Raw genomic sequence first — 27,706 nt, forward strand, 5'->3', positions numbered from 1 at the left:
CCAAGTGCAATGGCAGTACTTTCCAATTTCTAGGTACAATATAACGTGCTGTAGAATATTTCAGTCATGTTTCACATGCTTTTAGGTATTTATTATGATGCTAAGGCCTATTTTGATGAACTGTTGCACAATGACATTCTCAAATTGAATCTGATCAATGCCTTTTGAACCCCCAAACTATGGATTTTTCTAGCCTTGCTCAAGAAACCCACCAATGCTTTGGTGCCAGCATCTGATCTGTTGACTGCATACTGGGAAAATGCTGAAGGTGGGGGAGTAGAGGAAGAGTCTCTGAAAATTGAGTTCTGAAACAGCAATGAGAGGAGTTGCTGGTACAGACAGACCTCGACTTTAGAATATTCGAATTACGACACTTACAATGACTGAACTGACACCCTGATTCAACTTACATTATTTTGATTTTATGATGCTTGATATTGGAATAGAATGGATTGTGGTTCCAAGTTACAACGTTTTGACTTATGATGCAAATTTCAGGAGCCAATGGTACGGTAAGTCTATACTTGAAGTTGCAAGCAACTAGGTGGAAGAACACTGAGCAGGCCTATTTGCAATGGCTAGAGCTTTGTGTGTAGATGGAAATTTTGTATCCTAACCCAATCTGCAAAAATGTCCACAGATATAAAAAGCAGAAATCTGCAGATTTATGGGTCTTTACAGATTCCAGGCAGGAATAGGGAATATGTTGATGTCATTAAAAGGTCACAGGGAGGAAGGTTTGGAGGAAGGCACTGGGGGACTGAGAGCTCTCTGTTGTTGTTTTCTGGCTCTACTGTATGCATTACAGAGACAGGTTGAGTAATCAGTTCTCAAGGGAAACTTACTCAAGGGCTGGCTTCTATTTCTAGTCATGCCACCCGACTTGTGTTGTTACAACAATTGCACATGGCCGATATAGGTCAAGGTAATGCAAACATGCAAACTACAGGCAGTCCCCAGGTTACGTACAAGATAGGGACTGTAGGTTTGTTCTTAAGTTGAATTTGTATGTAAGTCGGAACTGGTACATATTGTAGGGGAAACTCTAGCCAAACATTTCTCCAGAGCTCAGTTTTATTCTCCCACACCTCACTTCCCTCAGTCCTTTATTCTCAAGCTGAAGTGTCTGCTGAGAAAAGCCGCTCCGCGTCTCCCTGGTCTGTTGGGGGGAAGCAGCTAGTGCGGGGTTGCCTCACCCCGTTTGTAAGTAGGGATCTGATGTAAGTCGGATCCATGTAACCTGGGGACTGCCTGTATACATCATATTAACTCAGTAGTGAGGATAAGTAGAACGCTGCAAATCTGCAGATACCCTCTTTATAGCTGCGGATCATGTTTGCAAATCTGATGCGGATACAAATTTTGTATCCACACAGGGCTTTATGGAAAAGCACTTTGACTGGCGATGGGTAGGGCCCTACCAAATTCACAACCATGAAAAACACATCACAAACCACAAAATCCAGTCTTCCTGCTGTGAAACCTATCTTTTTGTATGGTTTACTCCCATGACATGCAGATTTCATGGGGGAGATCAATGATTCCCAAATTGGGAGGAGGAGGGGATCCTGACTCAAAAGGGAGGTGAAGGGGGCTCACAACCTTATTTCAGAGGGGTCGTGGGTTGCCACCCTTATTTCTGTAGCACCTTTCAGAGCTGGTGCGGGCAGAGCAGGCTGGTCAAAGTAAGAATGGCAATGCCACACTGTCATCCATCTCAGCTGCACAGTCAGGCTCGTCGGACCCCCGCCGGCGCTTTGCTGCAGGCCGCTTGCAACTGCTTTCAGGTGCTGCAGACGCGCACGCGGCCCACACAACCCCGCGTGCAAACCCCCCCCCCCCCCCCTCCGGCGGAGTCACGCGCGGCGGCGCTGCAGAGCGACTCCCGGGCGCGGCGCGTGGAGGAGCCGCGCTGGGGATGCCCGGCCGGCGCGCGGGGAAGGGAGGAGTCGCTGCCCCGCGCACGTGCGCTCCAGCTGCTGGGGGAGGATGCAGCCGGCGCGGCTGCCGTGTGAGTATCAGCGGCCCCCCCCCCCGCGACGGGTGCGAGCCGGGGCGCAGGGCGGGGGTGGCTCTCCTGACTGCGGAGCAGCGGCCATGTTTAGCCTCCTTCCCCCGCCTGCTCGCACGCAGCGACCCGCATGCAGTGGCTTGAGCTCCTAGTGACAGGCTGGGGCACGAGCGTTGTGCAAGGGCAGGTGTGTGAGCAGCAATCTCTGCCTCGCCCTGCAGCCAGGCCCTGGAAGCTTCCTCTTTCCTGTGCGCCCTCCAGCGCCGCACACGCACCCCAGAGCAGTATTCACCATCTAGAACAGTGTTTCTCAAGCTTTTTTTATAAAGTGCCACTTTTAAAAAATATTATAAGTACCCCCAGTACCTACAGTTTTCAGAGACGCATTTTTTTCTGCCATTGCAACACGTTTGTTTAAGGGGCTTAATCGTAGCCGGCTGGGCAATGAAATTTTCAGTAGTACAAAAATAATAAAGCGCTGTAAAGCTTAAATCAAATATTCAGTTTTCTCCACTATTCAGTTGTGCTGTGGTGCCCCCCAGACTTCTCTTGAGTACCCCCGGTTGAGAAACACTGATCTAGATTCAAGAAGGTAACAGGCAGGCTCATGAAAACATTCCCCGTCCCATGTGAGCGGTGGAGAGCTCAAGCATGGAGGTAGCATGTCTTTGCGTTGGGTTGTGTAAGGAGTCTGTAGCCCAGCTGGAACTGAACCCAGATCTCCCGAGTTCCAGGCCAACGCCATCTACACAACATCTCTCAGCTGGGAAAAGAGCTGTGCTAGCGTCCCCTGTTCTGGGGTAGTTTGAGCCTCGGGTAGTAAACTGGTAACTTTCATGCATTTGAAAACCAGACTGGATTGCTTAATTTAATCTCCCACCAATGACATGGTGCATTTATGGAAATGGATTGTTTGGCTGCAAGTGCTGAGTCTCGACTTCCCCTTGAAACATTGGCATCTGCAAATCTGCTACAGCAGGTGGCTATGTCTACAAGAGCTCCTGCGCGAGAGGACTTACACCTGTTAGAAAAGAGCATAGCTCTTGCGCAAGAAGCCCTGTCTTCTGACACTCTAACTCTTCTTGCACAAGAGCGGGTGGGCAGTGTGGATGCTCTGCAGAAGAATGTCCTTTCTTGCTCAAGAACCCTCCAGGGAAGACATAGCCGGTGTGATCAAGGTAGGGCCCTGAGGCTGCCCCACCAGGACCCTTGGGTACAGAGTATCCAGCCGCTTCAGAGCAGCCCCAAGTGGCTTTAGTAGCTGGCTGCTTCCTGTGGCTCTGGCAAATGGGAGCTGAGAGATTGTGCTGTGGGGTGGGAATAGCCTACATAATTTCTCACCTCCTGGAGCAGAGAACCACAGGAAGCAGTCAGCCATTTTGAGCAGCCTGGGGCTGTGGCAGGTGTGTGTTGTGAGGGGAGGGGGAAAACTGGCAGGGTCCTGCACAGCTGCTGGCCAGGAGCCACCTAGGTAAGTGCCTCCCAGACACAGCCTGTCTCTGCACCCAAACCCCACCCACCCTCCAACTTCCTGCCCCAGGTGATCACCCAAACCCTCTAAACCTCCCCTTTTCATGCCTTCTCCAGGTCCCAATTCCCCCCAAAAGCCTGTACTGCCTGCTACACTCCTCTTCCAGACCAGAATCCTTTCCTGCACCCAGATCCCCTCTCAGACCATGCATTACTACCCCTTCCACCCAAACTCCCTTTCAGACACCACACCTTCTCCAGCACCTCACGCCCCCTTCTGTACCCAACCTCGGTCTCAGACCCTGCACCCCCTCCATAGAAAAATGCAGCTACTTACCAAAATCTTACCATAAAAAATTATTGCCTACCCCTGTGCCACTGCTTCAGGAGCGGGGGGAGGGGGCTCTTTGTTTCACAGTGGTTGCTAGAGATATTTGAGGAATAGTGGTTGTGGTGATTCAGATGGGTGTTTGAATGATCAGAATGTAAGGAATTACTACTCTCCAATGTAACTTGTTTTGGAATTGCCTTCTAAAAAAGGTTTAAACCTGTTGGATTAAGGAAGATAAAGGTGGGAGGTAAAACTTGCTTTCTTTTTGTTACTTACTGACTGACACAGATCTGTCTGCACATTGGACTTCTGTATCAAGGAGCAAAGGAAATGAACTTTGAATAATAAATACTTGCGGAGCTCCATAAACACCTATGAAACTGTGCAACATACAAAAGACATAGTCCCCGCTCTGAAGGATTTGCTTCTGTTTCTTGAAATGTTATCAAGGGCAGAATTTGTCTTTTTATCATCACTTTTGTATGACTCGCAAAACTGTTCTCCATTCCTGACGTGTTAGAGGTGCATTATATAAAAGGAATTCAAGTCATGTGTGTGATTGGCTGAACTACTTCACATGCGATAATCCTTTAATCAAGTAGTCTGCTCATCTCACAGCGGCCTTGAAATCTAAATAATTGCTTTTACTGCTGCATTTATTGTGATGATTAATTTTACCTGTTCCGATGGTTTACTATCGTTTGTTCTCCTTTTTATTAGACAATCTATACACTGAAAAATAAAAGGAAAGCGGAGGGATTCTAGGCACTGTAGTCGAGTAGTTCATAATGCATTGCTAAGATGTTACATACGTTGGATGTAAACTGCAAAAGGCCTTTCTCAGGACATTTGTGGTGTAGTTCAGGGTCAGGCAATACTTTTTGATGGGGGGGCACAGCAAGATTTTGGTAAGTGGTCAGGGGCATTTTTCTATGGAGGATATGTGGGGTCTGGGCCAGAAGTTGGGTGTAAAAGCCAACTTGGATAGTGGCGGCAGGTTTGTAAAATGTTGGTGGTGCCCAGAATGCCTAAAGCCTGCACCTCTCTCCCACTTAAACTCTCCTCTCCCCACCACCTGCCTAAGGCTCTTAGAGGCAGTGTGGTAGAGGAGGGATGGGTGCTCTGGGAGGGAGTTTGGATGCAGGAGGGGTGAGGGGTGGAACTCCGGGGGTGGGGAGTCAGATGCAGGTGAGGGTCTGGGGTACATGCTCTGCCCATACCCTTAGTTCAAACGTGTATGGGTTCTGTAGTTCTAAACCTATTTGCGTAGTTGGCTCTTAATACCACTCAAAAGCTTGTGCCGCAGAGATTCTTTTAGATTGGCCACAATGAATACCCAGGCCCTCTTGTACACACGTATAAGTCGCACATGGATATTTTTCAGGGGAAAAGGCAGCACATGTTTTGTATTGGAAATATGACCTGAAAAACAGCATAGACATATTCTCTCTCGCTTTCTCTCAGCCAGCCTTGCTGATACTGTTATAGTTACCAGTCTAGCTCAGACCAATTTAATCGCCAGTTATATTGGGCCTGAGTGAAGGAGCTGAGTTCTGTCAGTCCCAATCAGATGCTCTACGGCTTTGAAGGACAGCACCCGAAGTCCCAAGACAAAACACCCCATCTTTAGAGTAGTTCTTTGACATTCAAATCTGTGGACCTCACTGTGTCATGCTTCATTCAGTTATTGCTTGAGGATGGTTGTTTACATCCTCATTCTTCATCAGCAATTTCATATGGTTGTGTCTGGGAGATGCCCCATCCTGGTTTCCGTGGGATATGTTATCTTGTCTCCCAGGATGCTTCAGGGTCATCCATTCTGCTTACTCATTTAGCATCAGGCACAGTGGATGTTTTCTGACTGCCTCTCACTTTTTCTTGACCCCCTGGACATTTGTGATGGCTTTCACACTTAATTATGCACACGTTATTCAGTGACACCACACAATTTTACAGAGGAGTTCAGTCTGGATTGCATTTTAGAAAGGGTAATGTAGTCACTGAAAAGATTACAAACGATCCTTACCCAGCTTAATTTAAGACACAGGCAAGAAGCACAACTTAATTTGTAATGCAGGTATTGCAAACCTTGTAATAAAACCTTGTCCGAAGATGAAAGAAATGACCACGAAAGTGTCAAAGTCAGACAGGACTCACAGATTTGTCAGATCACTCTGTTTATTAGCAAAGCCGCTCTGCTAATTCACCCAGAAAATGTGAGTCCCATACAAGGTTCAAACTCCTTGATTTAGACAGTCAAAAGAAAGCCAAGTTAAGATTAAAAGGGGGGCAAAACTTCACATGATTAGTATGAGGCTAGTCAAGTATCTTCATTTCCACATCAAGCACACAGCAATCTCCTGTCCATATCTCCCTGGTTATCTCAATTGCTTTCTGCCTAACATCTAATGTTCCTTTTCTTATTATCCCAGGCCCACCCGGTTAGCACTCTGATCTGCATACCTACAAACAACATTAACATACTTTTCTCCTTCCTTTTCAGAGACAAACAGTATTCCTTCAACTTATTCAATTATTGCAGCATAATTCATCTTTCTCTTACAGTATAATTCTTTCTACTTTCACAAAAGGTTATGGTCTCTTTCCACCTCAACCTTGGGGTATGCACTTACCATCTAACCCGATGCATATCTACCTAGGGCACAAGCCGTTCCTTTCTGCTAATGGTGAATGGCTGCTGGCAGGGTTAAACAGAAGCATACAGAACTTATAAACAAATCATTATCTTATGAATTACGCAAATTATTATCTAATAGTTACACAGACTACATTCAGAGACTAAGAACAATTCTTGAGTGGGTCACATTACATTTTATATCTTCATGTCACTGTTTCAAGGCAATATATAGTGTTACTATACGAGCTTCTGGTTTCAATTTTGCATGCATTCTCTTCATCCAACAACACATACAGTAGCTGGCTATGAAAAAAATGCTAAACAATATTGTCATAACAGTAGTAGCGTGAACAAGTCTCAGATAGATAGTTGTGTCAGTCTGTAATTTTAAAAACAACTAGTAATCCCGTGGCACCTTAGAGACTAACAAATGCATTTGATCACAAGCTTTTATGGGTAAAACCCAATATATATATTTGTTAGTCTTTAAGGTGCTGCTAGACTGTTTGTTTTTTAAGTTTTTCCAATTACAGACTAACTTGGCTACCCCTCTGATGCTATATATATTTTTGTTGGTCTCTAAGATGCCATAGGACTACTTGTTTTTAATAGTAGGGTGGAATGCAGTTCTTCTAGTGGAGGGCGACGTGGGTAACCATTCCCTGAAAATATCATATTAATGATTAATTCTTGTCTTGATCTGATACTTTGAGGATTTCTGATCCTTGATGCGGAATTGCCAAACTACGTGCCTGAACTTGCGCTTTAGTCATTTGGATGTTTAATAATGAGCAAATCAGCTAGGGTTGCCAGATGTCTGGTTTTGAACCAAATAATCCAGTATTTGAGCTTTCTGTTCGGGAAACATATTGAGAAAATATAAATGTACAGTATTTTCTAAGAAAGATGTAATGTAGATTGTGATATAATGTCAAGCGTGTCTAGTATTTTTGTTGAAACCATCTGGCAACCCTAAAATCAGCCAGTTATGTAGTCCTGTCCAATTTCATTTCAAGAAATGAAAATTAATTAGATTTTTGGCCTTGATAGCCTTATCTGTATGTAGTGGGAAACAATATACCAACTCAGGGATGTGAAGGGTGGCCACATTACACATACAATGCTGCACAACCTATTTTGCCATACAAAGAGTTCTATTCAACAGCACAGACACAACTGCTTTTTATTATAGTATATCTTAGTTATTCTATTATCTAGTTTCAATAAGAAGTTAAGATTTTTGTTTTGCAATGAATAGGGCTCTTCTAGTGTGGGATGTGTGGGGCATATCACTGAAAAATATCAATGGTTTTCCAGTGTTGGTTGTCTTTTACATATCCAGGAATAATGGTTAGTGGAATTCATATTTCAGTTGTGTTAACTTGATACACACAGATACCTGTGTGTGTGTGTGTGTGTGTGTGTGCATGTTTGCGTACGTGCACGCACATACACACACACAAATTAAGCTGTGGTGTACAGTTACTTATAGAACCATTTGATCTTTATTTAGTGTAAAGTTTACCAATTTCCATTGCGCCATTAATAATTTCTCCCTTTCTGTAACATTTTTTTCCTCCGAAATTGTATATCCTCAAAGGCAAATTACCTTTCATGCCTTTCTGGATTATTTGAAGGAACAATTGCTGACTGAATTCCTGGGCCTGTGTAGAGGGTAATACTAGGGACACATTTTCTTGTATTGATTCCATAATGCCTGCAAAAAGTAACAAATCCTTTTTACCTTGTTGTTGCCATACTGGCAGTATTTTTGAAAACAATTGTCAAAATTCAAAATTAGCAAGGATGCAAAGATGGGCTTTCCCAATCCTTGTTTTTCTCTGTTAGTAGCTTTCGGTACTCTAACTCCTAATTCAGCATGACACAAATCAGTTTAATACACTTCTTGTGAGCCTTTTCTTTAGGCTACCCACTCCTTTGGCTGCCAAGCAAATTCAGTAACCTTTAGTAGTTCACACCGAGATAGTGTTAAGGCAGCTATGCCATTATTGGGTGTTTACTGAAGGAGTTGCAATGCCTTCCTTGTCTTCAGATTTTTCATAACATCAGGTACATTCAGTTGGGCTTATGGGCTGGAAGTTGATTAAAATTGCCAATTATTGATAATTTTTAAGATTTTATATACCCTTCCTTCACTTACTAATTTTACTTTGTGCTTCAAATTTGTGGGGTTTTTTTTAGTCTCACCAACAGATGAACTTGTGTCCCATGCATAGTTTGCCTTTAAATGTGCCTTTACCATCTGTGGACGTTTTCCTATTAACATAACTGGCATTCCTTGACTTCTGCCCTTCTGCATTACTAGTTTATGTAAAAACTGTTAAATGTTTATTCATCCTTTTCTGCTTAACACAGTATCCTTTTTTAAAACACAATAGACAATAATGCTAGGAACAAGACACACAGCACAAGACAAATAACATAAAACAAGAAACACAAAACACAATCTTTGTCAAGAGAGTAGATCCATGGCATTCCGAGTTGCTCTTCAGCTGGTGCCAGCTTTTACTGATTTTCTGAAAGACAAAAGGAACAGTATTTTCTACTCCCTTTTGGGGTGGCAGATTATTGTTAAAATACTCCTTTCTTCAAAAATATATTGGCTGATTGATTGCAGGTAAAACAGAGGAATTACTCCCATAAGTACCTGTGCTTTTGCCATCTGATACAGCAGATCAGGTTTGCAACAGTTTGTCTTCTCGGCTACACTTTAAATCTATTAACAGGTAATAACTGAGAAGCATTTTTTACTATAATGGGTTTATTTTTAGCATGAGGTGTGTTTACAATTACTGTTCTAGCATGCTTAAAAGGAAGCCTTCCTGAAGGGCTCCGTTATATCCATAGACACCTTATGATTTTCCAAAATCATATACAATGTTTATTGTTACAGAGCTACTTATTAGCATTAAATTTATCCCAATGTTAAACAATAACATTAGCATTAAATCTATTACCAGTGGGTGTTTGGAAGCATTGTGTTATATCATGCCTTTTATTTACACTATTTGTCTTTGAGGCCAGTGTATTCAATACCTTCTTGAAATCTTTGCATAAACTTTAATTTAATTATATCCTTGGGGTTTTGGTGATTTAAAGGGTCCTTACCTATGATCCACATAAGCAGACCTCTTTTGTATCTATCTTCAGATTTAAGCACTGTGTGTGTGCAAACACATGTAAAAACTCAGTCTTCTCTTATGCTCAGGCTTGACTCCTTTGACCACTTTTTTTTCTGGAAGATCATAATTGGAGCTTTTTGATTTCAGATACATTCATTATTTGTAGCTCCTTTGTGTTGACATATTAGGGCAGTTAATTTGTATCTGCACAGATGTTTTGGCTTGCCTTTGGATCCCAAGTTACCAGCAGCTCAGAGACTCTTCAATTTCTGCCAGAGTTCTGATTACTTTTCACATAATTCCTGCTTCCAAAATACACAAAGATCTAGACATTTTCATTGGGCCTGATAGCAAACAAAAATGTCTTTATTAAGTACGAGTAGGATTTCAGTGCTTGCAAGTGAAAACAGACAGATCGAAGTAAGTTACTAAATTAAAACAAATAGAAAATGCATAGCTAGTTCCAATCCACCAAGAAACTTATTGCAAGCAGATTATTACGGTAAAGTCTGTCCTTATTTCAGGCATATTTTTCAAGTACAAGTCAAACTCTTTTATTCTGATGTGGGTCTCCAGCCCTCTTTGTATCCTGATAGAGTGTGCCAGGTTGTTTCTCCGGGCCAGCCAAAGACAAAGGGTTGATAGTGCCCCCATTGCTTAAATAGACTCTTCCCCAGGGAGGGTATCTTTTGTTTTACATTTCCCCACCTCCCCCTTCCTTGGAAAAAATACCGCATTCAAGAATGAATCCCAGTGAGAGGTGGTAATAAAGTGCCCACTAGTGCTGCTGAGGATGTTACAGTTACCAGTTTGTAGCTCAGACCAATCTAGTGGCAAAACATGTTTTCCTAGGACCAGTCACATTCTGGACTTAAAGGACAAACAAGGCTTTTAGCAAATTGATCACCAAGTCATTAAGGCTTCTAGGGAAGAGCACCAGTAATGGCTTTCATTAGTGCATTTAAAACTATAAACAGTGTCATATTTCATATGTCTCACTTCACATACAAGAATGATAGCTGCACCAAAATAAGACATACACATCCAGTAGATTTTAACATTAAAATTGACAGGTTACATATTTTGCTAAAGCATCCCCCAGTTATGCATATTTTTCTTCATAAGCCAATTTTCATAAAGCGGAGGGTGGGTGGGGGAAAACATCACACCAACCAATCCATGAACCAGACTGTCCATCATTATTGATGTTAGCCTGTAAGACCCACAGTAATGATCTGAATTAATACACATGTGAAATATCTTATGCTCCCAGCGATCTAGGCAGTATTACCTACCTCTTTTGCATTCTCCCCTAAAAATTTCAGAGGGGTAGCTGAGTTAGTCTGTAACTAGAAAAACTTTAAAAACAATGAATAGTATAGTAGCACCTTAAAGATTAACAAAACACATAGATGGTTTCATGACATTTTGTGGTCATGATACCATCTATATGTTTTGTTAATGAAGAAGTGGGTTATGCCCAAGAAAGCTCATGATATCTTCTACATGTTTTGTTAGTCTTTAAAGTGCTACTAGACTATTCATTGTTGTTTGAAGTTTTTCCACCAAAAATGTTATGCTTATAAAAAGCACATGGGGATCTTTTTCAGGGGAAAAGGCAATACACTGCATTTATTGAAAATGCATGAAAAGACACACACACACACACACACACACACACCTCCCTCTCTCTCTCTGTAGCGCAGATGAATCTAATGGCAAAACACCCCATCTTTATCTTAGTTCTGTGCAATTCAAATCTGTGGATCTCCCTGTGTCAGACTGCAATCAGTTTCCATCCTGGTTCTTCATCAGCATTTCAGATGACTGTCTCTGGGAGTTGTCCCATGCTGGTTTCGGTGGGATTTGTTATCTCATGTTGGGGGCAGTGTGCTTAGCTTCAAGGTCTTCATCCCAGCTTTACTCATTTAGCATTGGGCATAGTGGCTGTTTTCTGATTGTCTCCCACTTCTTAACTGCCTGGACCTTTGTGGTGTCTTTCATGCTTATTCTTAAGTGTGCACATATTCTTCACTCAATTTTACAGAGAATTACTGATTGGATTAGATTTTAGAAGGATTATATGGCTACTGAAAACTTCACAAAAGAACCTTATACAATTTCTTGTCAGCATTGTAAATTAAGCACAACTTAATTTGTAATAAAAACATTGTAATAACATCATGTCCTAAGATAAAAGAAATGAAATGACCCTAAGAAATTACAGTCTCTTCTTGCCTCAGCATTTGGGGATGTGCTTATCAGCTTTCCGGATGCATGTCTACCAAGGGTACAAACAATTGCTTCCTGCTAATCACGAAGTGTGGCTGGCAGTGTGGGACAGAAGTATACAAAACTTACAAACAAAACATTATTCTACTAACTATACAGACTATAGCTAACACGTACATAGACTAAACTGTCAATTATAAAAGTGATGGTTTAAAGGTGGTTGTGATATTTAATAGCACCGAAATTCTTCATCTGTCCATAATGTTCATCTGGGAACATTTTGTTGTTGTTTTAAAAAGTGAAAGAGAACCATATTTGAGTCTATTTTCTTCCCACATAGAGGTGCTCACATAAAAAGACTTACAACTAAGTAGCACATCGTAGAACGTTAGCTGGCATGTTAACTAGCAAGTTAGCTGAACCTGCTTGGGTCTGAGCACAAATATGTCCAAAGATGGCTAATGGCATACTCTAAACAAAACTTAAAATATATGGCTGCAGCCTCAGGAGCCAGGCAAGATTTCAACAAAGGGTGGTAGAGGAAGTTACTGAGTGTACTTCTTAAAGAAGAGTGAGTCTGTCATACAGAGCTCATGCAGATCATGCATTTTGTCTTCCTTCAAGCCGTACAATGGTGCCAACGATATCTGTGAAAAGACTGCATGGGGAAGGGTAGGGATGGCAACTTATAGACGACTACATGATTAACCAATAAGCCTGGGCCTATCGGTTAATCCTATTGACTACATACACTACTCCCACTGTCTCTGTATCAGACGTAATCCGGGGGAAGGAGGGAGGAGGGGAGGTGGCTTTTAAGATGGCTTCCCATGAGCATTGGATCCTGTGGAGCTCCCTGCCTCATTCCCACGCTGCTGCCTCTGATTGAGAAGCAGCAGCATGGAGAGTGAGGGGGGACAGGCAGGAGCTGGTATACACAGGAAGCCAGCTTTTAAGATGCCTGACTGCATGTATTGGCTCCCATGGAGCTGCCTGCTCCTCCCCCACGCCTCGCGCTGCTGCCTCTTTAACAGAGGCAGCAGCACAGGGGGCAGGTGGGAGCCAATACACGTGAGGAGTTGGTGCTCAGGGGCAGCTGGCTTTTAAGCATGAGCACTGGATCTGCCTCCCTCAACCCCGCGCTGCTGCATCTGTTGGGGCAGGGGAAGCAAGGGAGGCTGCTCTGTGGATGCCGGCTCCCCTCATGGACCTGCTGCTGTGTGCTGCTTCTGATAGAGAGGCAGCAGTGTAGAATAGCAGGAATCTCCCCAGGAGTGGGGCTAGGAGGGCACTGGCTGCTGACGCTACTATCAAATAGTCGTGTAACCACTAAAATTTGGTGTGGTTACACAACTATTCAGTCACATGTTATCTAACATCCCTAGTGAAGGGATGGTTCTGGGCAAATCTGGTAACCTGACATGTACACGGTAGGGTAAATTTGTGGGGTTTTTTTTAAGGCAGCCAGTTCTGAAAACATGTTCTTGTATGTTGTTGAACCTTCCTTCCAATATTGCTAGGTTGTTTACAGTTACACATATTGCTTTAAACAGATTTATTAGGGCATAAGCTTTTATGGGTAAAAATGCACTTCATCAGATGAGTTGGAGTGGAAATTACAGCAGCAGGTGTGCGTAATATATATGGAAGTTACTTATCAAGTGTAGAACTAGTGTTTATGAGGCCAATTAAGTCAGTGTGGATGTGGCTCACTCACAGCAGTTGAGGAAGTGTGAATACCAAAGATATTGCTATATCAGTCAACGGAGGAGGGGAAGTGAAAAGTAGAAATGAAGAAAACATGAGGAGTCAAGGGAAGAATTTTATCATTAAAATTCCTCTATAACAACTCTGCATGAAGCTGTCTTGATTATACTGCAAAACCCTCTCCTCTGGGCTGTGGTGTTCTCTTGGGATGCCGGTGACATCTTCCCCCCCCCCCCCTCCCCCAGGAGAGCAACGCTATAAGTGAGATAGCCTCAAACTTCTCAGCATCTCAACTGGAATGCTTTTAAGCAGTCTCCTCTCTTGAGGGACAGCTGTTATCTTGTAATTGAACGTGATGAGTATTGCTCAAAAACATTCCGAGCCATGCGTTGGCAGTAACACAAAAGGTTCCCTGCTGGATTCCTGCCTTGTCCTGCCCATCTAATCTGCCTCCTTTAGGGGGAAGAGCTTAAGGAGGCTGATTAGTACTAGCAGTACTGTTCGGTAGCTGTCTGTCTTCTCTCTTGGATCATTCCCGTTTCTGTCCTGTTACAGATGAAGTTCAGGTATTAAAATTGATGAGGTGTACATGCACTTGGGTTCAGGTGAGTATATTATTCTCAAATGTTAACAGTCTTTTGTTATGGGATGCTTTGGGGTTTTTTTCCCCCCGTGTAAAACTTTTCATGACTTTAAATAAGAAATAATTAAAATTGTGGCGCTCTGGGTCACTGTGAGAGGCATTCCCAGAGCTGAAACTGATCTGAGAAAATTGCAAAAGCAATGCTGAAGAATAGGGGAAGTCAGAGTGTAATGAGAAAGCTGTCTTTAAATTGCTGAGAACGAGGACAGATGTTTCAGGGCTCAAGCTCACCTGTCTGCTAGTATTTTATTGATCCTGGCAGTTGCTGCTGCACATATGCATTATTTAGTATCCTTTGCTGTTTGTGGATTGCAGTTCAGCTGAACAGAAGCAGGAGTTTCATGTTATTGTGGAGCAAACTGTTTCTTTCTTGTCCCTGTTTACTTGATCAGCAGAAGGTTTGCTCTTATTTTTTGTAGAACAGCCTGTTAGCCAAAACTGTTCGTCACATGGTCTAGGCGAATGCTGTCCTTTCTATTGCAAAAAAACCCAACTCCTTATAAACTTGTAAACTACAGGCCAGACCTGAACCCTGTATCTGTTGGTCATCACAGCTCCATTTATACCTGCTGCAGATCTGACTGGCAGAAAGGATGAGGTGACAGGGGATTGAGAGTGCTTTGTGGGAAATCTTTCAAGAACAGATGTAGTTTTAAAAAGTGATCTGCTCCAGTGACTGGCAATAATCTGAGGAATCAAGAACTGTGCAGTACTGATCAGTCTAGCAAGATAGGAGCTGGTGGGTGTTAACTTCCAATTTTATCATCCACCCACGGGTAATAATTAATTATACAGGACCAGACAAGATGCAAGCCTAAAGAGTAGACTTCTTAATTTATAATAGGAAGGACAGAGCAGAATTATGGATCAGTGGAGATAGATATGGATAGTGAGAGATGGATCAGTGAGGGGAGGGATAGCTCAGTGGTTTGAGCATTGGCCTGCTAAACCCAGGGTTGTGAGTTCAAGCCTTGTGGAGGCCATTTAGGGATTTGGGGCAAAAATTGTCAGGAATGGTACTTGGTCCTGCTGTGTAGGCAGGGGAGTGGACTGATGACCTTTCAAGGTCCCTTCCAGTTCTAGGAGATAGGCAATCTCCATTACATTTTTTTTTACATTTTTTACCAACTGACTTCTGTTTCTCAAGGGACCCCTCAATAATTGTAATAGCAGGTTACATTATTACAAATAAGCTCTGGAAGTTGGAAATTCTTAATTTCTTTGCAGAGTTTTACAGACCATTTGTAAAATTGTCTTAGTAAGCTACGTTTGCTGGCCAGGGCCAGTTTCAGTGGGTGATCACTAATTTAAAAATCCCTGCCATGATTTGGCCTTACAGGCAGTCCCCGACTTACGCGGATCCGACTTATGTCGGATCCGCAGTTACGAACGGGGCTCCCCCGGAGGACACGGACTGCGGGACCTCGCGGTCCTGCCGCCCGTGTACTCCGGGGCTTTCTCCGCGTCTCCCTGGTTTGCAAAGCCTCGGGGAAGCCGGCAGCGGGACAGCCCAGACGCCCCGCGGCTGTCCCACTGCTGGTGTCCTCAGAGGCTTTGCTCCCCATCTCCCTGGCAGACCAGGGAGACTGGGAGCAAAGCCGCGGAGGTCCCAGGGGGCGGGACTGTGGTGCGTCTCGGTCCGCCGCCCGCGTCTTCCTGGTCTGCTGGGGTGGGGGGGGGGGCGCAGCTAGTACGCCTCCCCACCCAGCAGACTAGGCTTTTCTCCAGACGCCTGTGGCAGAGCAGCTGGGGCACTGCCGGTTGGTCCCGCAGCGCCGCTCTGGGCGCTACTGGACCAACCCGACAGCACCCCAGCTGCTCTGCCCCAGGCGTCCTGATTCAGCCGCTGCTGGTCAGTTTCAGCAGCGGCTGAATCAGGACGCCTGGGGCAGAGCAGATGGGGTGCTGCCGGGTTGGTCCAGTAGCGCCGAGGAGCGGCGCTACTGGAGCAACCCAGCAGCACCCCAGCTGCTCTGCCCCAGGCGTCCCCAAGTCAGCTTCTGTTGAAACTGACCAGCGCTGACTGCAGGAAGCCCGAGGCAGAGTTGCTCTGCCCCGGGCTTCCTGGAATCAGCTGCTGATCAGTTTCAGCAGCAGCTGACTTGGGGACGCTTGGGGTTCTTAAGTTGATTCTGTATGTAAGTCAGAACTGGCGGTCAGTTTCAGCAGCGGCTGAATCTGGATGCCAGTTCCGACTTACATACAGATTCAACTTAAGAACAAACCTACAGTCCCTATCTTGTACGTAACCCGGGGACTGCCTGTATATTGAAAAGCTGTTGCACTGAAAAAAACACATGCAGGAAATCAGGGTTAACATGACGTGAGGACTTAATTCTACATTGGAAAGAAGAGACCTGGCTAAACCTTGTTGTCTTATCTGTGCTATATTTGTGTAAACTGGCCTTGTATTTCAGAACACTGAATAGGAGACAAGATATGTCAAAAGCTGAGGCTGCAGTCTCTCCCCGATGAGGCACAAAAAGAACAAACCAATAGTTAAATTCTCCCAAAGTCCTTTAACAGTTTTGCAGCAGATCCTAGCAGTTCTGAAATTAGGATGTTTCATTTATTACTCAGTCTAGCTCTAGTGGGAAGCAGGGAATGGTGTCTGGGAATCTCCCCTTTCAAAGCCCTTCTGATGCATAAACACAATCCAAGCAATTCTTCTGTACCTTTTTCAGTTCATTGGTTGGATTCCGTCATTCCCTTCAACGGCAAGAGGCTTATATGTGCTTCTGTACAAAGTTCAGAAGTGTTGCTCTGTCAATGAATTAGTGCTGCAATGTGTGGCAGCCTGTTGGGACTCTCTGACTGTTGGCAGGAGTAAAAATGGGCTATTGGGGGGCCCTTCTGGGAGGGTATATCTAGCCTTAATAAAACTATTTGAGCTAGAGCAACTATTTGGCAGTGAGGTGGTGGTGTGGTGCAGATATGTCTGTAACGTCCTAGGGCTGCCTCTGGGACAGGCAGCTCACTTGTTTCCACTGCAGCTTTATCTCTTTCAGCCAGCCAGGTTAAGGTTAAGTTGTTTGTTCCTGACATGTCTGCGTGAAGTGATAAATGGAATGTGGCTAGGAAGGCTAAATTGCACAGGCCCGTAATGTGCAGGAGGGGCTGTCTGGAGTGTATTTGTAAGGCTGGGTCACATGCTCTGATCTGAAGTATGTCAAAGGCTTAGATGTTGCTGCATCAATGCTCCAAACTGACCAGAACTGCTCCTGTCTCATCCAGTAGCCTCAGTTTAGGGCTGGGCAGAGACAGCCCATGGTGCTGAACGATATCTTGACCATCCATAGCTCTTTCTCTCGTACGCCATAGCATATTTGCAAAATCCATTGAACTTTTAAAATATCAAGACCAAAAAAGTCGGGTCTGCTGTAGCCCTACCAACATGCCTTTGGTGTAAATGACCCGCCATATTTTGTTTTGCAGTAATGGATTCACATGCTGAGTAAACCGAATGTCCTCTGTGTTACTGTCCTTGGGGTATCCCTTTTTCTAACAGCCATTCTACACAGTGAATATCTGAATGCCTTTCAGTCTCCGTGCCCTGGGATGCAGAGAAGTAATAAAGTGCCATTTTATTGATGAGGAGATCTGGGGTAGTAGAGCTGAAATTGACCGTAGAGTTTTTAATCAGGAGACTGTCCTTTTATCTGTGCCAAATGGTTTGACTCAGGAGGACACAACCCGTTGTCATGTTTACCTCATTTTAGTTTACATAAGCGTGTAAATAGACAATACTGTGCACATAGAACCAACCTATCTAAATATGCACAAAGCAAGCAGAATGTAAAATATAAATCAATACAGTGACTTCCAATCTTATTAAAATGTATAGAATCAGCTTGGCACCCACAAGATTGTGCTTAGGTGTATGTGGCCCTTCTGTGTAATAAGGTTGGGTGCCCTGGCTGACTCCTCTCTTTATTTCTCCCACCACCCCTTGTCATCCCTTCCCCTTGGGATCTGCAGCTGGAATAACTCTTTCTTCTTATTATTTCCAGAAATGTCTTCCTTGCCAGACTTGGGGCTGTTCACGATGGGGATGTGGTCTGTCGGCCTTGGAGCTATTGGCGTAGCTGTGACGGGGATGCTTCTTGCTAACACTGACTTGTTTCTCTCCAAACCGAAGGCAGCCTCGTTGGAGTTTTTAGAGACAATTGAGCTAAAATCTCTGGGAGAAGGTAAGAATTGGATTCCTCTAGAAATCCGAGCTCACATTATACAGCAATGAAATTTATCGTGTAGAGCTAATCTTACTGTTTAAGGCCAGGGTTGAAAACCAAGATACAAGGAGAGTGTGTTTGTAAGAGTGAGTTGTTCTAGGCTATAAGTTCAACAAGGGAACCAAACCACTCTACTCTTGTTTTTTCCTGCTTCTGTAACTGTTGGGGGAAGTAGCTGACACTTTTTGAGAAGGGGAAGATAGGGTTAAAGTGAGAAACTTCACTGAAAAAATAAGTGGCGTATAATTTTGAGAATTGTGGTGTCAAGTGAATGGCTGCCAGATGAATGATGATACCCAGTTCTTATTTAGCACTTTTCATCCATAGATCTCAAAGCACTTTACAAAAGAGGCCAGTATTATTACCTCCATTTTACAGAGAGAGAAATTGAGGCACAGAGACTTGCCCGCAGTCAACTGGCTGGCAGAGCTGGGAATAGAACCAGGTCTCCTGAATCCCATCCAGGGCTCTCTCCAGTAAGCCATGTGGCCTCCGATATAGTTTTGTGGTTCTGTGTTGCCTTTTGCAGACTTCTCTACTTGCTGAAGATCATTCGTCTTGGCAGCTAGATAATTTTTCTGCCTAATACACACACAACTTTTATTTCCTGTTGATTTGTTGCTTATTTCACAGAGAGCACTTTTTTCTAGTCTGTCTCAGCCATCACATGCTGCATGGTAGGAGCGAAAGGATGAAAACAGACACAGAAAAAATGTAAACAAAAAATTAAAAACCTTCCCCCAAGGTGATACGCAATTTAATTCTGTTCATATGTGAAATCCAATCAAAAACCCAAAATAAGGTGGAGAATTGTGTAAGTGTGCGAGGTCACATGCAGGATTCATTAGAGGTTAAAACAGAATATGCCTCTTCAGGGTTTTCACTATCTAATATTTCCTGTTACAGCGGGGTGAAGTGGGTGGAAAACTGAAATGAAACTATTGACATCTAATCAACATATGTACACAGAGGGACAGAAGCGGATCTTTTGTGCTTCAGAAGGAAGCGTCATTGTGGTGTATAAGTTGTAATATCCAGACATAAGGTCAGCTGGAGGCTGCCTGATGGTTAAAGCAGGGGATGGAAAGTGACGGATTTTAGCAGAGCTGGGAACTGACTCCCATATGCAAAACAAGGAATAACAATTTATACCTGTCTTTGTGAGGTGCTATAAATTCTGGGATTTTGATAAAAATGGACTCTTGGTTTTTTACATTGAGTTGGAATTCAAATGCACTTTGAAAAACCTCCCCCTCTGTTTTGAATAAAATATAAATGCATATGGAATGCTGAACTGGGAAGTTTTCATCAAGCTTAGCATTGTTCATCAGACATCCTAGTAATGTAAATAGATGCCATAATTCATGCTATTTCTCCCGTCTGAGCAGAAGAAAGAACTTTCAAGGCAGGTGAGCTATGGAAGAAGAATGGGGCAGTGATCATGGCTGTGCGGAGACCAGGATGCTTTTTGTGCAGAGAGGTACTGTGATTGGAAAATGAACGTTGCTTTATCTGTGTCCCCCCTTGTCGATATCATGGGCTAGATTGCCAGCTGGTGTAAATCAGTAGATATCCTTTAGCTGTGATGGGGTTATGTTGATTCATTCTGCATGACAATTTGGCTCCACAAATCCAAAATAAACTTGGATGGGTAGGTACACTGTGGTCAAGAGAAGCACATACATGGATTAGCATGAATTTTTCAGGTACAATCCATTGATGCAGTAGCATTGGCAGGAGACAAACACGTTATCACCAATTTGCTCCAGTAGGTGCTTCATTTTCTGGACATGAAAATCATTCTTTCAAAGGGAGGAAGGAAGAGCCTGCTGTTCCCACATAGACAGTCTGCTCAGTACTCTACTTTGTGTTTCAATCACTTAGGATATTTCCACCATAACAATTATGTTGTTACTCACCTGTTAATAAAACAGAGCAATTAGGCTAGCAACCACTTAATTATAGGATCTTCATAATCCCTGCACCACATAATATTAAAAAGCATCGTACTAGGGCGGTCAAGCAATTAAAATTAACCACGATTAATTGCGCTGTTAAACGAAATTAAGACTCTAACTGTCCCTGGGCTCTGCGTTGCACTGCCCCTTTGAAATGCCGCCATAGCGTTTCAAAGGGGCAGCGCTGCAGAAACGCCTCCGATCAACGTGCGTTAAAAAAATTAACACATTCATTTCTGCCCTGCGTTAATCGCAGGTGTTAAGATGCGTTAATTGACAGCCCTACATCGTACATCTCTGTGAATTTAATTCTCCTGGACAGAGCAAGACTGAAATCCTGTGATCACGAAAAGGGTAGCATGAAGACTGGGGCAGAGAAAGCCCCTTCCCTTTGTCCCCCCCCCCATGCCCACTGTCTCACTAGTGGAATTCAATTTTGACCTGGGGGGGAGCCACCACTAGGGCAATGATTCTGTGTCACCTGCGGGGGGGTCTATTTTCAAAGACCTAAAGGGCAGCCTAGGGGCACACAGCTCCCTCTGACTTGTGCTTTTGAGAATCTCTTAGTTAACTTTTGCCTCTCTGCTGAGCCTGCCAGCCTAAGCAGACATGGTGGTGGTGTGCGGAAAAGAGGTGGCTAGCTGTCCGTGAGCTGTCTGTGAGCCATTTGCTTCACTCAGGTGGCAAGATGTGTGCCATCAGATGGCAACAGCATGGATTGACACTATGGGTCTCCTCTCCAGAGGTGGCACCCACAAATTCCATTGCCACTGGTGCTCTGAGAATCAGGCCATGTGAACTTAGCATAGAGTTGAGCCAATGACCTCGAGGGGAAGAAAAGCTCTGTATCTTCCCCTAAAGCGACCAGTCCCATTCGTTAAGCATTCTTCACTGTCATCACGTGTACTTCCTTTAACTAAGTTTTAATATGACTCTTAAAAATATCTATGTAAAGTTGGGGCAGGGAAAAGTTGCCAGTGTAGCAGGAAAACTCTGTGACCAGAGTCTAGTCCACTCGGTCTCTTCTGGTTTTTTTTTACCTTTTATGGTTCTGACGGGGCAGTGGGGAGGGACTTACCTTTGAGATGGACATGGAAGAGAAAACACTGGTCAACTATTGGTTTGGCTAATGGCTATCTAGTAATGGAAGTGGGCAAAAAGACCATAGACTATGTTACAAATGTTCCCTGTGCCCTGAATAAGGGGTGGAGTATGGCTGCTGCAGAGCCCCGTAAGCTGACCAGGGAGGGAACTGTAGGTGGACTGACTTGTCTTGAAGGGGGCCACGTCACAAATTTTGGAAGTGGTCGTGGACCTCAGGCAGAAGGGGTGGGGCCTCGGGCAGAAGAGGGCTGTTCCCTCTAGGTGCGGCCCACCCCTGGTGGGGGGAGGAGACTTCATGTGCTCTCCTGCCCCCACAGACCCTGATTGACCTGGGGGCAGGGGAGCATGTGAAGTTTTTGTTCCCGTCCTGCCAGGGCGACTCTAGCCGCCACGTGCCCCTGGTGGGGGAGGAGACTTGGCGCGTTCCCCATGCCCGGGTCTTGATTGGCCTGGGGGCGGGGGAGTGGCAGAGCTGCGGCAGGCTGGAGCAAGTGGCTTGGCTGGCTGGATGCTGTCAACAAAAAAATCCCGGCTGCCGGGGTCCCATCGAAATGGTTCGAATTGGGCCCCACACTTCATAAAGCCAGCCCTGTTTCCTGGGACATAAATAAGGATAAAGCAGCCCCATGACATTCAGGCTACATCTACACTACACATCAATTTAGAAATAAGCTATTCCGGAAATAGTTATTCCAAAATAGCTTGTTTCGAAATAGCACATCTACACTGCAGGGAAGCCTCAAAATTAGTCCAAGGCAGGCTTCCCTAATGTAGACGTGCTATCTCGATTTAGAGCCCCAGGAGGCACTGGGGAGGAATAACTTAGACTAGCCATGGTGAGAGGCTTCCGCAGACCATGGGCTTGCAAAGTTCTGGTGGTGTCCTGTTGTCTTGGTGTCCAAAGAGAGGAAACAATTTCTTGGTGTGCATTAAAGGAAATAACCCATTTTTGCCTTCTTCCTTGTGTAATAAGAGCTGCATTGCACCCTCTGACCTGCAGCATGCAAAAGGCACATGAATGCCTCTTCACCATTTTGCAGGTAGAGAAACTGAGGCATGGAGCTGTAAAGTGACTTGCACGCACTGGCCATATTGTCACTAGAAAAGAATGTGTGTGTTTAACACATGCTAAAGTCCTAGCATGCACAAGGCAAGCTATAGTTTTAATTAAAACTTTTGTTTGAGCCTTTGCTAGGATTTTAGCAAGTTCATGCTTAAAATGATACCCCTTCCCTAGGGAAGTCAGCCCCAATAAGGGGTACTGTGAATGAAGGTGTGACGGGGTGCAGTCAGAGAGGACCGCATGGGGGTGCTGACAAGGCCACTGCCACTCGCCTTCCTGCTTTCTGGGGTTTCTCCCCACCTGTCCTGCTGGGCCAACTCCCTGGTATCCACCAGTCAAGGCACAGAGCTGAGATTCCCTCTCCCTCCCGCCCCAGGAGCACTACAGACACTGAAACACTTCTGCCTAAGTGGCTGCATGCCATATGTTAAGTCTTCCATGCGTCCATCCAGTGCTTAAACCTGGCGTCACACTCATTGTCTTCTAGGAGGCTTCTGAGCTTTCTTCTCTCAAATCTCAGCTTGACCAGTTTGGTGTCCCCCTCTATGCTGTTGTGAAAGAAAATATTGGGAATGAAGTGGAGGATTTTCAGCATTATTTCAAAGGGGAAATATTTCTGGATGAAAAGGTATGTTTGGATTGCACTCTTTGTTCTAAGCAAGACTTATGCATGAGTCTTGGCTTGAGTCAGCCTCTGTATCCACCAAACCTGTTCAAGCAATCTGAACAGTGTGGCTTGAATGGAACTTGGGTATCTGGAAACTGATTTAATAGTGCTTTGTAGCTTAAGAAGTTAATCGGCTTAGATTTTCTATATATATGTTTGCTCAGTTTATAAGCTAAGTTGTCTTATTGCTGTGTACTGTTGACATGTTCTTGCATGATTCTTTTCCCCTACACACCTAAACAGACTGTAAGATCTTGTCTTGCACTGTCTGTTTAATCATCCTGGTACTAAAACAAAGGACTAAAAATAAAATAGAAGGGTGTGATAAGTTCATTAGCTGCGCTGCAGCTAATACAGAGAACAAGAAATGTTAGCAATATAACTGCTTGTTGCTATGTTTACTGAAACACTTCTGCTGTTGCCAACCCCGAAAGGTCAGAAACCATGTGTCACAACCTCAGAATCCTGAGGTGAGTTTAGAAATTGTGATATATGATTCTTTTATTTGTCTTTTATTGTTTTGGGACTGTGGAGGCATGAAAAGGGAATAAGGGAATTTGTGTGCAGCCATCTTGGTCTTGTTAACAAGAGAGCAAGAGTCAGGCTAAGTCTGTGGCCTGACAACGCGAGATCTGTAATTAGACGCTGCCTTTGCCTCTCGCCTCTATACGGAGATAAGGATAGAATGCTGACTCTGGTAGGGACCTTGAGATAAGGAGCATCTGGGTGGAACTAAATAACTGTTAACCATTGGTGTTTGTAATGGGAAGGAGACTAATTGTTATTGTTATTATATCTAATAGACAGTATATAAACTGCTTTATAATTGCTTGTATTCGAAGATCTGCCTCGGTGAGGGGGGGGACTCCCCCCCTGTCCAAACCAGTTTTTCCCTTGCTGCAGCTCGTAATAAAACTGCCTCTGGCTACTTGTTGCTTACAAACTCAGAGTGAGGACAATGTTTTCTTCCACAGGACCTTTCGGAGTCATACTCTCCATCGCAAGTCTAGGAGAAGTCTCGTAAGCGAAAGCTCGGGTTGTTTCAAATGCATGATTCCAAAAGCAGGGACTTTAGGATAAACCAATTAATAGCAATCATGGTGATAAATGGTGGAAGATGGCACCCTTTTAAAAAAGGGTGGTCCCTTTTCTCCAGTGGATGAAAAAAGCCAAGCTATTCTAGCAGGAGTTCTGTCCAGTAGTTCAAAACAAACTTGTTCATTTAAAAACAGGCTGCAGCTGTCAGGATGTCCAGGAAGTGAATATAGTAGGTTGATCAGGTCCATAAATCTTGAATAGCAATAACAAAAAAAATGGCAATAAAAAAAATAGAGTAGGTGACCTCTTGTTGTGTTAACGGAACTTCTGTCCTGATAAGATTACAGTAATTACTCGTTTAACACGTACCCGCTTAACACGTTTTCGCAATAGCACGATTTTTTTTTTTAGGGAATGTTTTTCGAATAACACGACTGTCCCCGAAATAACACGAAAATAATCAAATGGCAGACTACTTCATGTGATGGTATAAGTTGGTGAAAACAGTGATAATACACACGAGTGGATGAATACACGTGGTCACCGTGCTCCTTTGCTCATTCACATGTTTATCTTTGTGTTTTAACAAACCGCAGCAACTTGTGTTGATAGTTATCCTGTGTTGCTACATATCTAATGTTGTCGTTGATGACCCAGCACCAACAAAAAATTGACTTTGCCACCACCAGCAGAAATGCAACCCCCACCTTTTCCATTATTTTTAATGGGAAAATTGACCCCACTTAGCACGAACATTTTCAGAAACGCATCTATAGTGTTAAATGAGGAATTACTGTACTAAAGGCATCATTCGGTCCTATAGATCCAAATGTGACCTGTTAGAAACCATTCTGGATGCAGAGGCTGGCTGCCTTGATTACAGTTAGGATAATTGCTTCAGTCATTGTTATGCCTCGTGTAATGAGTTTTCTTTTGTGTCCTTCTACAGAAAAGGTTCTATGGTCCTCACAAGCGAAAAATGGTGCTGATGGGTTTTATCCGCTTAGGAGTCTGGCAGAACTTCCTTCGTGCTTGGAAGAATGGCTACAGTGGTAACCTGGAAGGAGAGGGGTTTATCTTGGGAGGAGTTTATGTGATTGGTGCTGGGAAGCAGGTACTGCATGGCTTTGAGGAGTTCTTTTTCCCCTTCCTCCCTGTTTCTCTTCAGTTTCTTCCAAGACCCTCTGAAATCCCGAAGGCCTCCTGCTTTAGTCATTTATTCTTAGAACCACATAACAAGTCAGTGATTTCTGCCCTGCACTGTGTTTTAGTTGTGAGCTTGGGACATCTCTTGTCTTGTGCAGTGCAGTGATGTTCACCAAACAGCTTCCAATATCTGACACTTCCAATGTCTGGCCTTGCCATTGAAAACAATCTCTTATAGTCACTTCCAAACGTTCAAACACATACCCATTAAGGAGATTTCTCATATGCTGCTCTCCATTGATGAGCTCCCATTGTCTTAAAAATCACATTTGATGGTTCGCATACATTTCTGCTCAGCTCGTGGATGTGCACCTAGTACCGACTTTTCATTTTTAACTTAAAAATGTGGGGTGTTTTTTTGCATCAAATAAATGATCTCCCATTACTGGCTATGATGTGTGTGGCTGTGAGAAAACTCTGTCCTAAATAACGTTGCTATCTGTTCATGTTCTTAAAGATTTCATTGATTCAAATCAAATGTGTGGAAAATATCGGTACACATTTTAAATACCCACCCTCGGTTTGTTTAAAAAACACTATAGTTCAGTGTACCTAAAAGATGGGCTTGGTCTGGATCTAGCTTCCAGCAAATTTTGGGAAAAATCAGCTCTCGGTTCAACTTGGAGTACATCTTTAAATAGAATATCCTAAAGACTTACCCTATTGTGTGACCTGAGCAAATTGTTTTGCAAAACAAAGTGCATGGAGAAAAATATGTAGCAAATTTCATAAATTGTGATTTTTAAAAGGCAAAAACCTTGGACTTAAATTTCCAAAGGTGCCATGAGAGCATCTTCTAAAAATTAAGCTGCCTTTAAATTGTCTCAAGTTGGGCACCCAAAAAATCATGAGTTACCTTTTGGAAATTGAGTCTTTGGTAACTGATATTGTCAAGAAACATTTGTTTGTTCGGAAATTACACCGCTCATCAAAGCACAATTTAGAGTGGGGGGGAGAGGCATCTGTTTTGAAAATGCTAAAGACTGGGTGCTGTGGTGGTATAAATAATTTACTTAAGTACACAAGAAATGTATATATACAGTCTGCAGGCAGTATGGAACTTCTAATTTCCTCATTTAACCAAGCAGCTTAGAACCTAACGATACTTCTGGGGCCTTGAGCAGGTTACGTACATTTATATTTGCACTAATTTTCCTGAGATGGAAGCAAGAGTGTACTGTAAGAAGTGTTTATCTGGTTTATAGGGAAATACCACAACATGTATCCTTGCATAATATGTGCCGTAACGTAAGTAATAATGGGAAAACTCGTGTATTTGTTGGACAGGGCCAGATTAAGGGGGGGGTGGGTTGCCGGGCAGCTGCCCAGGGCACCAACCAATGGGGGGCTCCTGATGGCAGCTCTAAGGGGCACCACGTGCCCAGCCTCACAGCGCCCCTTAGAGCTGCAATCAGACGCTGCACGTCCGGGGCCAGGGGCCGCATGGTGCCCCTTACAGCTGCAATCAGGCACCGCGTGCCCGATTGCAGCTGTAAGGTGCACAGCGCGGGGGGGCGGGGCTGCGCATGCGCCATGCGCCCGGGGGCGGAGCCGCGCATAGTCGCGCACTCGCTGCCCGTGGCGCAGGAATGGCTCGAGTCAGCCCTGTTGTTGGGGTGACTTGAGTAATCCTGTATTTGAGAAATTGGATCATATCATCTTCCACTCCCCCTTCTTTCTCATTCAGATTGAAAGTGAAAAGCAACATTTTTGAGTTTGTAAATGTTGTGTTCTATTTAAATATGTATGCCATATAAAAAAGAAATCACTGCACATTTTTCCTTTTCCTCTCCCTAGGGTGTTCTCTTGGAACATCGAGAGAGAGAATTTGGAGACAAAGTGAGCCTTCAGTCAGTCCTCGAAGCTGCTGAGAAGATAAAACCACAGGCTGCAGATGCCGAAAAATAGTTACACATGTTCAGTCTTGGCTGGAATATGTAGAACTTGTCTGTATGTGAACATGCAGCATAATTGCTTTCTTTTAGACTATTCTGTAACAGCTCAGCTGGAGGATTCTCCCTGATATTAGTCAACAAATGAACAACCTCCTTGATGGTAGCTGACTTGTTTGTGCTTTGTAACCCCTCAGGCACCCACTGTTTCTACTAGTCTTACCGCATTAATGAAATGTTGGTCTTAAAATCTTAAGGCATAGCCTAGACGGGTCCTGTTAGAGCCAGAAAGGTAGAGGCTGTCTGGGGAGTAGAACATTGATAAGGAGGAGGAAGTGAGATTGAAAGGTAATAAAAAAACATGAATTAAA

The 27,706-nt window shown here is 43.9% G+C and overlaps 1 protein-coding gene across 2 annotated transcripts; it reads left to right on the forward strand.

The window, feature by feature from the left end:
• The first annotated feature begins 1,847 nt into the window (after window positions 1–1,847).
• Window positions 1,848–27,706, forward strand: PRXL2A (peroxiredoxin like 2A). Of its 2 annotated transcripts, none has more exons than XM_006129920.4 (6): window positions 1,848–2,011; window positions 18,186–18,365; window positions 19,796–19,887; window positions 23,020–23,160; window positions 25,187–25,351; window positions 27,241–27,706. In XM_006129920.4, the coding sequence occupies exons 2-6, from the start codon at window positions 18,188–18,190 to the stop codon at window positions 27,349–27,351; spliced, it is 687 nt and encodes a 228-aa protein (XP_006129982.1). In that variant the 5' UTR covers window positions 1,848–2,011; window positions 18,186–18,187; the 3' UTR covers window positions 27,352–27,706. The 2 variants fall into 2 exon arrangements, with proteins under 2 accessions (XP_006129982.1, XP_006129981.1); XM_006129919.4 differs by lacking the exon at window positions 1,848–2,011 and adding an exon at window positions 13,987–14,137.

Source organism: Pelodiscus sinensis, chromosome 8 (assembly GCF_049634645.1).
Source record: "Pelodiscus sinensis isolate JC-2024 chromosome 8, ASM4963464v1, whole genome shotgun sequence".
Taxonomy (NCBI): Eukaryota; Metazoa; Chordata; order Testudines; family Trionychidae; genus Pelodiscus; species Pelodiscus sinensis.

What these genes read in the sequence shown, in the direction of transcription:
- PRXL2A (XM_006129919.4), top strand. An exon ending in GATGCTTTTTGTGCAGAGAG is followed by an intron (nt 19,888 to 23,019) that starts GTACTGTGATTG and finishes ATTGTCTTCTAG; the next exon opens with GAGGCTTCTGAGCTTTCTTC. An exon ending in AAATATTTCTGGATGAAAAG is followed by an intron (nt 23,161 to 25,186) that starts GTATGTTTGGAT and finishes GTCCTTCTACAG; the next exon opens with AAAAGGTTCTATGGTCCTCA.